General features: G+C 35.7%; 1 protein-coding gene across 8 annotated transcripts in view; it reads right to left on the reverse strand.

Annotated features, from left to right (window-relative positions):
- Positions 1 to 2,255: 2,255 nt before the first annotated feature.
- The window catches only part of ROBO2 (roundabout guidance receptor 2), a 584,098-nt gene continuing 570,639 nt past the window's right edge, over positions 2,256 to 15,714 (reverse strand). For 4 of the 8 annotated variants that reach the window (XM_054700707.1, XM_054700705.1, XM_054700706.1 and 1 more), the window contains 4 exons: positions 15,172 to 15,345; positions 8,088 to 8,360; positions 6,102 to 6,302; positions 2,256 to 3,732 (listed from right to left, as the gene is read on the reverse strand). In XM_054700707.1, coding sequence (XP_054556682.1) covers positions 3,731 to 3,732; positions 6,102 to 6,302; positions 8,088 to 8,360; positions 15,172 to 15,345 — 650 coding nt within the window. In that variant the 3' untranslated portion in view covers positions 2,256 to 3,730. The remainder of the gene's footprint in view (positions 3,733 to 6,101; positions 6,303 to 8,087; positions 8,361 to 15,171; positions 15,346 to 15,714) is intronic. The other 4 variants (XM_037525707.2, XM_037525704.2, XM_054700708.1 and 1 more) reach the window with 2 other exon arrangements.

A 15,714-nucleotide genomic window follows, 5' to 3' on the forward strand; every position in this document is an offset into this window, starting at 1 on the left:
GTTTGGTGACTTAAACTACTGTTAAAAAAATCCATCTATAAAACAAAGTATAAAAAGTCTACTCACGGCCACAAAGTCCCTTATCTTGCAACACTTTAAAGTCACAATAAATGTTTTTGAAAATTATGAGATAAGAAAAATTAGTAAATTGAACGTCATTTTTAAAAAATATGGTGTTTCATTTGAAGTACACATTATAGAGAAGCAAAATGAAAGTAACTTCACCTCTAAGATAATGTGGAAGGACATGTTGCTTTACACAAATCTTGTCATGAAATTCTATAAATACAATATACAGAAGCAAATGAACAAGTTAATGAATGTCATGGATCTGCATATCTTTAATACTGACACAATCACTTTCCAGTGGTGAAGAAAAACCAGTTTAAAGTTCATTGGTATTTTTATAATTATATAGTCAATGAACAATTACATAAATTTATTGAATAGAAATTTGGAGGTGTTCTATCAAAGCTCATACAAACTTTCAAGTTGAATTCCATTGAAAATAGATTTCAATACCTATAGCCTTAGACTATGACAAAGAACACCATTTAAACCATCTAAAGCAAGTAAATTGGCGGTGTTTCTACCTCCCTTTGGTTGTATGATACCATAGATGTTGTTCTCCACTTTCTCTATTCTCCCTTGAACTGGATTCAAATCCTGTGACACAATCAATTGTTTTCATGTCCCTGTACTTTCGCATTTTACTTTAAATATGGCATGGAAAATATTTGGAAAAGGGGTAGGGTGACTCTACCTGCATCTACTGAGATATACCTGAGTTGGGGCAGATTCAACTATTTCCCCAGTGGAGACTTCACATGTTATGCACAAAGCTGTGCTTATGTTGGGCATGACTGCACAGCCATATTCCCTGTGAGTGCAAGATAAGATTACATTCTCTCCCACTCAGATTTCCTTGTGACAGCTTATGCAGACTTCTGTTTAGACCTGCAAAAGAGTGAGCGTACTGAAATTCTAATCAGATGCCTTTAATAGGCCACAGAACAAAAAAAATCATCACAGCTCTCATACATGTTTTCATTCTTCTAATGACATTCCGATTTAGACTGATTAGAAGCTTTCACATATAGGAAGTTGACAAATGTTTTTGATTTTTTAACAGTGTGTCTGAATTCACTGGGATAGTCATGGCATTTTATCTTGCTCTATATCTATATGAGGTTGATTTCGGGGTGATCTGACTGATTAACTAGACTTAATAGGGAATGTGGACTATTCCAGAAGAACATTCCATAAGTAACCATCAGAACTGCAGCAGTGACGTAATGAAACCATAGCAGCTATTTTTTATGCATGGAAGACAATCAGGAAGGTATGATGCAATTCCCCACATTAATTCACAAGTCTTGGTTTATTCATCACATATACCTGTCAGTTACCAAGTGTCAAAGGCTATGTGTAATATGTGTAGTGAACTAAGGTTTTAGACTAATTGAGCTATGGAGGAGCATAGAGAAGGAACATAAGTAAACAAAACTTTGTTTGCTTTTAAATAGAAAGAAGTGAAGCAAAGAACTACAGAAGCAAAAAGCTTAAATTCCTCACATCTAACAGTTGTGAATAAGTTGAATTCATTCTTTCCACAAACTTCTCATCTTCCCCAGTCTCTCTGACCCAGATGAAATCAAGCTGCATCAATATTTAGGCACTGATGGTAGAAAGTTGACAAGGGGTTTAGTGTGTGTGTCTCAGGATTGTTTTTCTCTTCAATGAAGAAATAAACTACATGGCAGCAAGAAGAGGGGCCTGTACTCTTCGGTGTTCTCAATTTGCTCCTATGCACTGGCCTGGGTAGATGCATCCTCAGAGAATAAAAAAAGATGGAAACTTTTCGTTATGTCATCCCTTTGCTATCATGTATCACTTACAATTAGTGGCTGAGCTCATAATGCACAGAATATGAATTGTCATTCCAATGGGTCACATATTTTAGAATCAATCCTAATTATTACATCAAATATTAGTCCAAGAACCAATTACTGAACATATCCTAGGGAAAATATGAGAAAGTATAGGGGAAATCTAATTTACAATTGTGTAGGCAGCACATGGGAAAATGTCACAAGTGGGAATTTCAGGAAGGTTCTCTTCTACTTGATTGATTGACTATACATATACAGTAGCTAACATATTTCAAAGTTGTATTCATATTGACCATATATAACTGATAGTCAGGAGTTTCTTGTTCTCAAAGTCGTGAAAACAAATGAGGCAGGACACTGCTATTAATGTCCACTTACGAGGTTTGGTTTTATTTAAAAAGTGTATAAACATGCATTTTTCTCCTTTAAATTTTTCTTTTCAATTTACTCATTCAAAATGGGTCAAACATATTTTAGTTGGTAGCCAATTTCTGAGAATGTACCATAAAATATTTAATCCAATAAATCTACTTACTGTGAAATGAACATACTCTGAGCACTGCTTTTTTTTTAAGCACTTACAATTTGGCTATATATTTGGTGGCATAAACGTCACTTCTTAATCAAATAAAACACAAAATTGCATCTAGATAGCATTATTTTTTAAGAGTCATGAACTGAAGTGGTGCAGCTCTATCCTCTAGTGTGTACTGTACATGTATTAGAAAGATGAAACAAGATATTGTAATAGAATTCTTATATTTGGAAGCAGCCCGAGTATGTCCTAATAATAAATTGCCTCTTTACTATTTGCTAGATATTCTAGAGTTCATTTTGTTTGTTTCCTTGGGGAACTTCATATTATATTCTGACTTAATGAGTTGGAGAGATTAATTATGGAAATTCAGAAAATGCTTTTTAAAAATCTGTAATATAAATACAGCTCTTGTGAAACACCTTGATTTCAATTTCTTTTAGCTTGTAATTCTCAGATGGGTCAATTACAATGACAGGTAAGGTTGAATCAATATAGCTTTAATTTCTCTTTAATTTTTTAGCAAGTTTAGTACATCTTTGCTACCTGTAAATTTTAATGCTTATTCAGTCTTAGACTTAAACTTTCTTCTTTTGACCCTTGCTTTTGTCAATAGTAAAAGCCACCTTTCTCTCCCTTCTTTTTGTTGACTCAGTCTTTGATGTTCAAAGAAGGCTTCTTCAACACCACTGTTCCTTTGCCTCTTCCTATTTCTACACCCCAACTGAAAACCATCTAACATGACTGGTTACAACCAGCATTATCCAAACTAACTTACAGTACAGAAACTCCCTTCACATTCAGTCTTTTTCTTCATGTCACGAGGAGTAGAGATTTGTGCTTATCACCAAATAAAATTGCAGTGCAAAATTTAAACATAAAAGTTACACAATTAAAAGTTAATATATGGCACCACAGCCTATTAATACACATATAGTACAACAGACCAATAAGAACAGACAATAATATGAACAGAGCTAAAAAGAGTGAGCTTGCATAGCAATGCACAAAAGAAATTATATACAGAGGAAAATCCTTTTCTTCCTGGAGGGTGAGCTTTGTTTTCTTTCTTTTTTTATATACTCCTGACAAGAAAGAGTTAAGGTGGGTGGTGTACTTAAGAGAAGAACACAAGTAAAATATCTGTGGGATATGTGTGGCTGTGTGTCTTTACATTGCATTTACAGTTCTTGTAATAGTACATAAATAAAGAAATTGTTCATTGCACTGTTTAGTGTCATCACTTCCATGAGTTCAGACCTGCTGGTCCTTCAGAGCAGCTTTGCATGTCTCCTCTCAGTTACTCTACAAAAAGATTACAAAAAAAAAAATTAGAAATAGTCTTCCCTTAAGTAATATTTTTATCCTCATCAGAATAACAAAAAGCAAAGCAAACGGATCATAAACATAATGTCATCAGCTTTTGTGAGTTTGGGAACTGAAGATATTTTACTTGCAGGAGATGACAGGAGAAAAAGAAGCATTGTAGAATTTGGAGATTTATAATCCAAGCAGAGCAATTGTTATGCTTCTTATGAATCAAGTAATAGTTAAAAAAATCCAGTAGTCATGAATCAGAATAAATATTACAGATACATCTTAATAGTAATCAGATTGTTTATAGACAACAATGATGCCTATCAATTAAGGATGTTAACAGTTTTGAAAGTACTTTTACTTTTCATTATCTCATGGCATTCCCCCCAACCTATGATATGAGCATAATAGTGATGCTATTAAGATTACAGAGACTGGGCCTCTCCGGTGGCACAGCGGTTGAGTGCCGGGTTGCGAAGCTGCCCAAAGCCTCTGTAGCACCGGCTCCATCCCCGGCTGCTCCCCGGCCACCAGAGGAGGGTCCCACATGGCGCGCAGACCTCTCCTGCTGCCTGCTGCTCCCCTCAGCAGTGTACTTCGGTCCTTCTGCCTGCTCTGCTCCCCATTTCTTTCACCCACCCGCGCTTCTGACTGTACCCAGTGCTTGTACAAATAAATAAATAAATCTTAAAAAAAAAAACAACAAAAAAATAAGATTACAGAGACTAGGGAAGTAGATAACTTTCTCTTCTTAAGTAACCAGTAAATGGCCGAGAAGATTAGAAACCAGGCCTGGTCTCTCAGTAGTTTTTTTCTTTTTTAAAGATTTTATTTATTTATTCGTTTATTTATTTATTTATTTGTTTGTTTGTTTGTTTGTTTGTTTATTTATACAAGCACTGGGTACAGTCAGAAGCGCGGGAGAGTGAGAGAATTCACCAGAGCCAGAGTGGGGAGCAGAGCAGGCAGAAGGGCTGAAGTACACTGCTGAGGGGAGCAGCGGGTGGCAGGAGAGGTCTGCGAGCCATGTGGGACCCTCCTCCGTGGCCGGGGAGCCGCTGGGCATCAAACTGGCGCTGCAGAGGTGGTGGGCAGCTTCGCCACCCAGCGCTAAACCGCTGCGCCACCGGGGAGGCCCTCTCAGTAGTTTTTTAAACTGAATTCTGAGAAGCAACTGAAATAGTCAAAAAATGTAATTTTGAAGTTGGATACAGAAATTGATAACTTTCCTCATGAAATTAATACAAGAATTTTAATGTTTTCCACTGTGACACAACATGGCAGTCTTTGTCTGTTATCTATTATTTCATACCTTGAAAACAGATGTTTTACTAGTTACCAATGCCATTTCTCTATTTAAAAAGAGAAAATTCTTTATGTGTTAAATAAAATCAAAGATCAACTTAGCAAGTTTGACTCCCTAATTTGAAAAACACATAAATGGAAAGCAACAGGGGGTGAGAACTTCTTGAAGAGGCTGTTTAAAACTACCAAAGGACCAATAGGCTTCCCTTTCTTTATTGGATTCAGTGAATAAGGCAAAAAGAAAAAAAAATACAAAGTAGGCTACATTTAATTAACCTATAATTATCAAGATTAACTGCCTACATTTATATAGTTTTTGTGTAGTAGAAATTATACTTGAAATGGAAGAAATGTTTATCTAATTGACTCCTGTAAATAGCCTTGGTCTGTTAACATCAAACTTGCTGAAAATCAGAATCGATTTTTTTCATGTAACAAAGCAAATCTTCTACCACTCTGTAATTCGTTTATTGTTACAATTGGGTTAAGAACATGCTACCCCAAATATGGCACCTCAGCATACTGAATATGGTAAGCTGAATAAGTTTGAGAAAATGGTGCCATCTTTCCCTGAACAGATTATAAAACTGCCACATCAGTGATCCCCTTCCTGTACCGGAAGAAAGAATCCTGATCACCAGAGATGGAGTTTGGAACCAAGAAATCTATACAAATAAACCTATTGAATCTGTTAAACTACAAGTAAACCTTTTAAACTATTATTGCCCTTGTTGTGTCGTCATTATTTACTACTCTTAGCCCAAATCCTCCTTCTTATCAAATCGCCACAAATTTACTGGTTTTGTCTAAAGGTGGAAGAGTTTCCCTTGATCTGATCATTTCTTTGGGTCTTTATTCTCCTGCAAATGTTTCCATGTATATGCAAAAAATTCAATAATATGTATGCTTGTGTTCCCCATTAATTTATCATTTTCAGCTTATTTTTCAGGCCTAGTCAGGAATCCTAAAAGGGTTGAGGATGACTTACTCTTCCCTGACATTAACACCATGCTCTTTTTGAATCGCCATAGCGTCTTTCCTGAAGCACTTACATAATTCACCTGTAAACTGTCCTTGACTATTGGAGCCCATGTATCCTATGTCAAGAAGGTCGCTGGCATTGCGCTGGTGGTTGCCCCTCAATGCCTCTGCTTTCCTAGGTCCAGTGGATCCTTTTGAAGAAGCTGTTCCTGATGAGCTGTGACCGCCTGGGGAAGGGAAACTGGGCTTGCTATAGGGCACCAAGGTCTCCTCTGAAGAAAGAAACACAAAGGGCTAAGTAGAAAAGTGACATGGAGGCAAAACCAACCTAACCTAAAATACAAAGCTCAAGATGGGCTAATTTACCATTTCACTCTTCAGTAAAATTAAAAATATGAAGTTTAATAAGGCCCATATATTAAAAAAAATTCCATGTGCAAGCAACATTTCCTACAATAAGAACCGAAGCAGGACTGAATTAAAAGATCTGGGGATAAGTACACAAAGTTGTATATCATTTGAAAAAATTAAATTCATTATGAAAGAGCTGCATATAATGAACCATATTGTTTAGCAAGAGTATTTCTGAGAATAATTTCTGGATTTCAATGAGGCTCCAATTTAATTTTTTCATCAAGATTGAAGAAACATGGTTGCTATTTTAGTTTAAATTATGGCAACATTTTCTGAATCAATTTTGGTAAAGAACTATTAGTTAATAAATTTCTTAAATTTCTGTTATTTCTCAGGAAAAAATACATTATTTGAAAGGCTAAGCATTTCCTTTCTTTAAAGAGAAAGTTGTTTATTTTAACAAATTATGTCAGCATCTTCTTATGTGCCACATCGATACATATAACTCATGATGTACATTGCTAATACTTCACACTCTGAAATATTTTTTTCTTCCTTCCTCAGTACCTTTCCCTCTTTATCTCCTTCATCTCTCTCTCTGTTTCTGTCTCTTTCTCCCTGTCTCTCTCCTTCTTTCTTTTTGTCCACTTTTGTTTTTTCTTTAGTTTCTCAGTGTGGGGTATTGTTACTGAGATCAGATGATTAAAACAAATACTGACTGAATATAACATTTCCCTCTCAGGTAATCTGTGATGACAGGGATCATATGATTTTTCTCAGTTTGAATCAAGTAAACTTCCTGTTTTGTTAAAACTAAATTGTCACCTTTGGACCATTGCATAATTATGTTTCTGAAAGCCTTGGGAAGCACATTGTGACAAAATATAATTATTGAAAATATAAGAGTAGAGGACTAGAAAAGATTGAGTCTAAATGAATATACGACTGGGTAAGGAACCTTTCAAACAGAGTGTGTGTGTGTGTGTGTGTGTGTGTGTGTGTGTGTGTGTGTGTGAATATGTGTTTTCAATGAATCCTGACATGAAGAGATGTACCAAAAATGTATTTGTATAATAGGGTTAGTGCCCCCTATCACCCGCCCCCCCCCAAAAAAAAAAAATCCAACCACAAACCATGAAATTTATTTTGTAACATTTCCAGGAAGTTTGATTTATAAACAAGAACATTTCCCATTGAAGTGTTAACAGTCAACTAAATGTAATCATTTGGAGAAAGTGCAAGCCCAGTTAAATCTTTTCTAACATGAGGCTTCTGTGGCTGGGCATTGATTTGCAACTTTATTTCAATTAATTCACCTGTTTGGACTGAAGTGAGTTCTCCATGCAAAATAACTTGTCACTTCAGTCAAAAAGGAAGGCTGGTTGAAGGAAGAGGTTAAACGGACAATAAAGATGAAATTTACTGGTGTTAAACATACTCAATATAAACTCTAAAAGGCAAATAATCAAGCTGTCTCCTGTTCACTACAGATGAAGTTCCAAGGTCTGTTGGGCTCAAAGAGTCTATTCACTGGAATCAGTCTTAAGGGACCTGCTGGCGAGCTGTGTTGAGGAGTTCCAGCTTCAACTAGTGACTCAAGGCAAGTGTTTCAGATGCCCTCAAACAACTGCCATTTCTAAAATACCCCCGAGGGAAAAAATACGGTAAAATTCCACCCTTTCTTGGAACAGTGCAGAACACACCTGGTCCGACACCTTGTTTGTGGAGGGCTTTCCGTCTATCTTCTTGGCGTTCTGTGGAGTTTATCCATTCTTGGGTTTGTCGCTGCCACTCTAGGGATGTTCTAGCTGGACAATCCAATGAGCTCTTTGTGTCTTCTAAGTTGGATGCTTGTTGTCTCTCCAGAGAGCTTCCTTTTCTCTCTGTTGAGTTTTCCGCGTTATCAGCATTGTGGCTTGGGCCTATTTGCTGCCTTAAACCCTGACCTGGAGGGGGGTCTGGTGGTGGTGGAAGATCTAAAAATTTTGAATAATATTTAGAATGGACTACAATTTAATGAAAAGTACAGGTTTTAGTTCAAGATGAAAAAAAAAAACCCTTGCCCTCCTAAAGCTATCACCCATGCAAAAAATAAATTTTGAGGGGGAGGGGGAGGTCAGCTATCTCCAAAATGCATATTATTGATTTATTTGCTATCTTTTGGTTACAATGTCTTAAAATTAAAGTCAATCAGTTTATTCAACTGTTATATGTGGAAGTGTTCCAATTGCACGTTGAGATTAGTGTTCAGGGTTTAAAGGGCAATGTACGGTTTCTTCACATTTAATCAACTGTCCACCCCCACATCCCCAAAGTAGAAAAACCATGGCACAAAATGGCTAGAAATGCTAGCAGCTGTGTTAATAAAAGGCCCCGTGAAGAATAAGAGCTCTCCTGCCAATCTCGACAGGAAACGTTGCCCTCGGGAAATTAAGAACTATATGCCGTATCATATGCAACATATGACTTCCTTTACCCATGTATGTGGCACATTTAGCAATAGTCAAAGGGTTAAGCTAACATTTATTAAATGCAATTAACATTCTGCCTGACAACCAATTCTGGTTTTTCGTTTCATGAGTTAGCTAATGAGTTACAACTAATATATTATAATCTTGCAATGTATTAATTTTAATAACTAATAATCAGTGTTCAGAGAACAGATAGAATATGCTTCCTGGTCGGGAGTAGACAATGCATTGTGAAAACATGAGAAGCAGTGGGATAGATTATTTTTTCAGAAAAGTTCTTTAATATTACATGTGAAAAAATTAAAAGTTGAAATACTCAGCAAAGTTTTCATTTCCATTTATTTGTTTTTCAGATCATGATCTTTTTAAAAAGTCTTTAATTATGAAATTATAGTCCCTTTTTTTTTGTATTTCCTTAAGTATTATTGTATTTCTATTATATGATTTATACAATTATGATCATAATGAAATTACTTTGTTGAAGATTTCAAAATTGACTTTCTTTTGCATTATTTTCTTTTAATTATTCTCACATATACTATTGCAGATGTTTTTGTTCATCCTTGGAGTATCAGTAATTATTTGTTTGAATGACCTAATAATACATGTAATATAGGGTTTATTTATTTCATTAATAGAGAACATTTATTTCAGTAATAGAGGACATTATATATAATATAGGTAACTTCTTTCTATGCCATATTTTATAAATGAGCTCATTTCCAATAACATTGTCTGTGAAATTTAAAAGGGAAAGTGTGTATTTCTTGTCCCAAATATAGCTTCCTTAAAAAAAGCTAAGCTGTTTCTTCTAAAGACTTTCTTAACAAGCTTCATAATTTCTTTCTTTTCTGAGCAAGATGATATTGTCCTCTGTTGAATTAATAATGATAGCCTCTTCAGCATGTCCCCTGGGAGTCCCTGCTTGGAATAGCATTCCCAATTCTTATCTATGTCCTCTTGTTATATTATGAATTACTAATTATTGAAAGGATTGAGGTTTCTGTCTGGGAGAATAAAGTTTCATTTGGGATATTTCTTCCAAAATGAAAGCTAATCCAATATTGAAATATGTGTTTGTTGAGAAAACCAGCAATGAGCTTGGTATTTCCTTTGTATTCAATACTGACTTTCTTCAGTATGTATTATTATAAATGCAAATTAATTATTTCATTTGAGTTATTGGACTTGGACTGACACTGGGGAGGAAATCATGATATTTACTTGCAATATAACATATCTTGTCATGGATTTTTATTCTCCATCAGAGCATCTTAATTTTTTAAATGGGTAAAATGGCATTGGCGTATGCCAGCTAAAATTCTGATTACTCTTTAATTTAACTTGAAATCATATGGCTGCACATTAAGTAATATCTTTGGAGTGTATATATTTGAAGAAGAAAGACATTGCATGTGCATTGAAATAAACAAATGGGAGGAAAGATGGAATTAAGAATGGCTGTGGAAAAAATAAAAGTATGTAATCAAATATGTTTACTTAAATTAAATTTATTATCCATTTCTATGTTGAGTCATTTCAACTAAATCAATTCACTAAAGAGTCTCATACTGGCCTACTGAGGATTTGCTTTTGTCAGGCACACAACAGTACAAATATGCGTGTTTGTGTATGTGTGTGTGTATATAAATATATATATATATGTTGTGTGTGTGTGTATATATACATATATATATGCCATCATTCGCTCTTTTTTTTTTTCCCAATTGAGTCAAAGAAGCAGTAAGGAAATTAAACAGCTTCAGTCTAGATCTCCCCTCCCATGAATTCAGACTCATAAGCAAATTCTCACTGGATAATATAACTTCCTTGTTTAGAAAGCATCTCAAATTTTACATATCAAATCTGAGTTTTAGATCTTTTTCTATAAAATATGCTTTCTCTGTAGTGTTTCTCACCATAATTAACAGCAATTCCATTCTACAAGTTGCTTAAAACTGGAGACATTTTTGATTTATCTGTATTACAGCCAATATTAATCTCCTTAAAAAATCCTCTGAGTTCTATTTCCATATTGTGGTCAACCTTTCATGTCATGTCCACTGATTTACATTAGTGTGATGACTAGCATCTATTCCCTATGTGGGGATCACCTATGTGGTTTCTATCCTTCCATGTAGAAATATTCAGTCTATCTTAATAGATACAATGACTTCTTATCAGCAAAACAAAAGTAAGGGCATATCTTACTTATACAGCCTTACATGTGTACACACACATGTGAGCATGCACACACACGTGTGTGCACACCAGGTGAGCATACACTCACTTCCAGTGGTTTCCCATGCAAAATAAGTGTCAATGTCCTTATTACAGTAGCTTGAGTGTTCTACAAACATGACCTTGTTTACTTGTTTGACTTCATATTCTATGCTGTCGCTCTCTCTGATTCATACAGTTCATTTTCATCAACTAAGCCTCAGTATTCTACTTGCTATTCTGATTTCCTAGAATGATTTATCCTCAGATATCAGCATTGCTCTTTCCCTTACTTTCTTCTAGTCTTTTCTCAAATGTCACTTTCTAGTGAAGCCTTCCATGAGCACTCTTACTTTAGAAATAAAGGCCATGAGGGCTTCCCTGGTGGCGCAAGGGGTTAAACACCACACTATGAAGCTATCCACAGCCTCTGCAGCACGACTTCGATCCCCAGCCAGGGAGCAGCCCACATGGTGAGGCAGACCTCTCTTGCCTTGCCTGCTGCTCCCCTCAGCAGTGTATTTCAGTCAGTCTGCCTGCTCTGTTCCACTCTGTCTCTGGTGAATCCTCTCACGTCCCACATCTCCAATCTGTACCACAGCTCTTTATGCATAAATAAATAAATCTTAAAAAAAAAGAAATAAAGGCCCATGATCTTTATACTTCTCGACTTCTTTTCTTGTGTCTCTTGCTCATGTCATGCCATACCATTGTGCATATTTATATTTTCACTCATGCATTTATGTTGGTCTTAAGCTCTTTCCCTACTAGAATATGAGCTCCAGGGGAGAGCAGGGAACTTTGCTTGGTTCCCATTGCTTATCACTAAATAACTGTTTAATAAATATTTAAAGTAACAGATTAAGAATTAAACTTGCTCCATGATCAAAGTTAGCTCATGGCAGAGCTGGGAAAAAGTCTCTTCTCTGAGTTTATTAGGAATGAGGGAAGGGAATCTAGAAAGAGGGACCTAAGGAGAAAACTTTTAGGATAGAGAATTATTGTCTCTGCCTTATTTGTTCAGCATTGGTCATTTTGTTCAGCATTGGTCAATATCTGCTTCAATGGGATAGAAGATTTTGATGGAACAATGCTTGCTTAGGAGAGATTTCATCCAAGGAGAACCATATTTCTTAACTCGTGTGTAGTTTTTTATACACTTTGTGACAGAGACTGACATTTCCCACAATTCTCAATTCCTGTTATTGGGCACAAAGAAAGATAAGTTCTTACTCCAACATTTGATGTCATGTGACAGAGAAGTAAGAAAAGTGATATGTCTCAGTTGCACATAGAAACTCCCAACTTATCACCCATCTTCTGTGTTGGCCTCACTCAGAAATCATCAAGGCCCCATCTTGAATATAGCGATGCCCCAGTGTCACAGGATAGATCCTTGCATTATTGTTCAGTGGAGTGCCACCTAACCTGCATAAGTCATTGTGATTATGAGAAACAAACTCTCACTGCGGTAAGCCATGGAGGGATGGAAGGGATATGGCCTAACAGCTAGCAATAATTATCCTGATTAATGTACTCACAAAATACTATTGTAATATCTATAATGACAAAGTTTTGGTGTAAATTGTTTATACGCTGGGAGGAGCTACTGAATAGCAATGTCCTCCCCACAAAACACTTTGATTTTACTTACAATGTCATAAAATGAATACCAATGTATGGATTCATACCATATAAATGCTATGGCATGTACATTTGCTGTGACATGATCTCTTTAAGGATAATCTTTACAGCACCATCTAAAATAAATATTCTTATCTCATAATTAAAATGTCTTTGGGGCCTCCTTGGTGGCTCAAGGGGTTAAGAAACAACCTATAAAGCAATCCTCAGCCACTGCAGCACGAGTTTGAGCCCTAGCTGGTCAGGGAGCTACCTACATGGTGCAGCAGACCTCTCCTGACTTGTCCGCTGCTCCCCTCAGCAGTGTATTTCAATCTTCCTGTTCTGTTCCCTACTGTGTCTGGTGAATCCTCTCATTGCCCACACCCCTAGCCTGTACCTCAGCTCTTGTATACATAAATAAATAAATCTTTAAAAAAAATAAATACAATGTCTCTGAATCAAACACTGAGGAAGATATGTGAGCTAAATTTGATTTGCAACATCATTACTTCCAAAGTGTATCTATTAATAACACATAATCCATAAACCCTGTTTAGAATGTTGGTAAACTTGAAAAGTTTGGAACCTATTTGTTTTATAGAAAGATAAGCTATATATTGATCATCCTTTAAGCTAGGAGGAACTTGCTTTAATGAGTCATTCTGAAAAAGCTTACAAAAATGTTCTAGGAAGAAAGACAAAAATCTCTATTGGTGACTTACATTTTTTATCTTCTACATATTGTGGTTATGATCTTCAAGATTTCAGAAAAGTCACAGAAAAAATATACCTGCATTTTTTTTTTTTCTCTTTCCATGACATTCAGGGCAGGACAATTATACAAGATTATTAATTCTGAGATTATAACAACATATCACTGAGATATATAACAACATATTTAGTGGGAATAAGATCAACACTATAGACTGTTTTAAGTGCTCAAGTAATGTACAGAGTATCTGAGGCAGAATGGCAGTGACATTTCGCTCACCACAGGTTATTCTTTTATTGAGAATCAAAAACTTGATGTTACCCTTACCCTCTAATTCCACAGAAAGTCTTCTGAATGAAAACAAAGTATAAAGGAAGGACAAGTAAATTTGAAGGCTTTCAAAACAAGTTATGTTTGGCCTTTAAAGTCTAAGCATGATATAATGACATAAGTATAAAGACACAGAAACCCATACCTCCCCGCCTCCAAACCAATAAAGAACAACTACTTACTTCTTTTGCAAAGAAGCCTCATTCTGTCTTCTAAATCTAAGAGACTGACATGAGTGCTCATGACTCAGTTACAGCTTCTCAAACCTGACTGCACAGTAGCTTCACCTATGGAGCTTTAAAAATACCTAACTATAACTGATTTTCACCCCAGAACGATCAAATCAGAATCTCTAGGAAACGTGTTAAGTACTTCCTGGGAGAGTCTAATGTGAAGCTTGAGGAGGTACATCCTTTTGGTGTTAAGTTGAACTATCTCAGAGTAAAATTTGATTTGTGTGTTGTATGGAATAGTGTGGAGGAGGAAGAAATTAATTTTTGGCTCTGGCAAAATTATACTAAGTACTTTAAATATATTATTTTACATACACTGTAGAATAAAATTTTAGGAAAAATATATTAATCCTACTTGTAAATATATGAGAGTTACATTGAGCGATAGGAAAAAGATCCTGTTCTGTAGAAACAAACATTATCTAAGAAGGAGATCCTCCAATAATACCGTGTTTCCTGAAACTAGCAGTGTTTAAGTCAAAGACTAGATGCTACATGTAAAATAATAAAAGTAGAAGTAGATTAGCAAATTATAACCCATAGGTCAAGTTCTGCTGCTCCCTCTTTTGGCTTTGTTGGCAATTAGTAAAGCTTTGTTGGCAATTAGTCACAACTATTCGCTTCTTTTTTCTATAGCTGCACTTGTGAACAATGGCAATGTTCAGGAGTTGTGGCTGGGATGCTAAGTTTTCCCAAAGCCCAACATATTTATTATCTTAACTTTTACAGAAAAGTTGATGCATCAATAGATGATCTGTAGCATTCTTTTAACCCTGAAATTCATGAAACTAAAAAATGGCTAAATGCAAATCACTGTCTTTTTCAAAAGTGACATACCATCTAAGACATCTTAACTTAATATCAGAAATAGTCCTATGAGTGCACATACCTCTTACGAGTTTTTTTTTTTTTCCTTAAAGGGGATTGTTCATGGAAAAGTAATGCAAAATGCCAGAATGGCAGAAAACCAGTGAAAGTTGCTTTGGCATTTATTTGTCGATATGCTAATAGAGAAATAATTCCAAATTACTAAAATAACAGTAGGGTGTTTAATTTAAACAAGACCATATTGCCAGGTTTCTGCCTAGTTATATAATGAGGCAACAGCTAATCTACCATAGCTACTTTAATCTAAGTTAATGATTGCACAGAACAATCTTTTCAGTGAGGAGACGAGAGAAGGAAGCAAACCTACCATCTGTCATGCCCTCCCTTCGATGAGGCAATGCTGGTTGCTGGTCCATTCGACCGCTCTTGTGTTTTTTAGTGGGCCTAGGCCTCTGACTTTGACTCATGGCTGCACTGGTATTACTGTCAGTAGAAAATGGGCTGGTTGGTCGTGGCCTTTGAGACGAGGTAAAAGCTTTGCCTAAAATAAAAAGAAAAGGAATGGTGTAAAGAAGTTATTATAACACACTGATTTTCTGTGTCCCCTATTTCTGTTCTCACTAAGACTAACCTCTCCACCTGTCTAGAAATGCCATCTGAAGACAGCCTATACTGGTAGAAAAAAATATGCCCTGCTGCATTTATTTTGTATCACTTTTAATAACCAACACACTGTCCACTGAAAAAATTCAAGTAAATGAAAATAAAACAAATCCACCAACCGGAAACTTTGTATTACTTGATTATATATTTACTTAACCTTGACAAATGTAGTGACATTTTCATAGATATATGCAAATTCATGCAGTTTTTACTTCTTAAAATTAAAGATGCTATTTCTGAAATGAAT

The sequence above is a fragment of the Talpa occidentalis genome, unplaced genomic scaffold (assembly GCF_014898055.3).
Source record: "Talpa occidentalis isolate TD23 unplaced genomic scaffold, MPIMG_talOcc4v2.1 talOcc4.4, whole genome shotgun sequence".
NCBI classification, from domain to species: domain Eukaryota; kingdom Metazoa; phylum Chordata; class Mammalia; order Eulipotyphla; family Talpidae; genus Talpa; species Talpa occidentalis.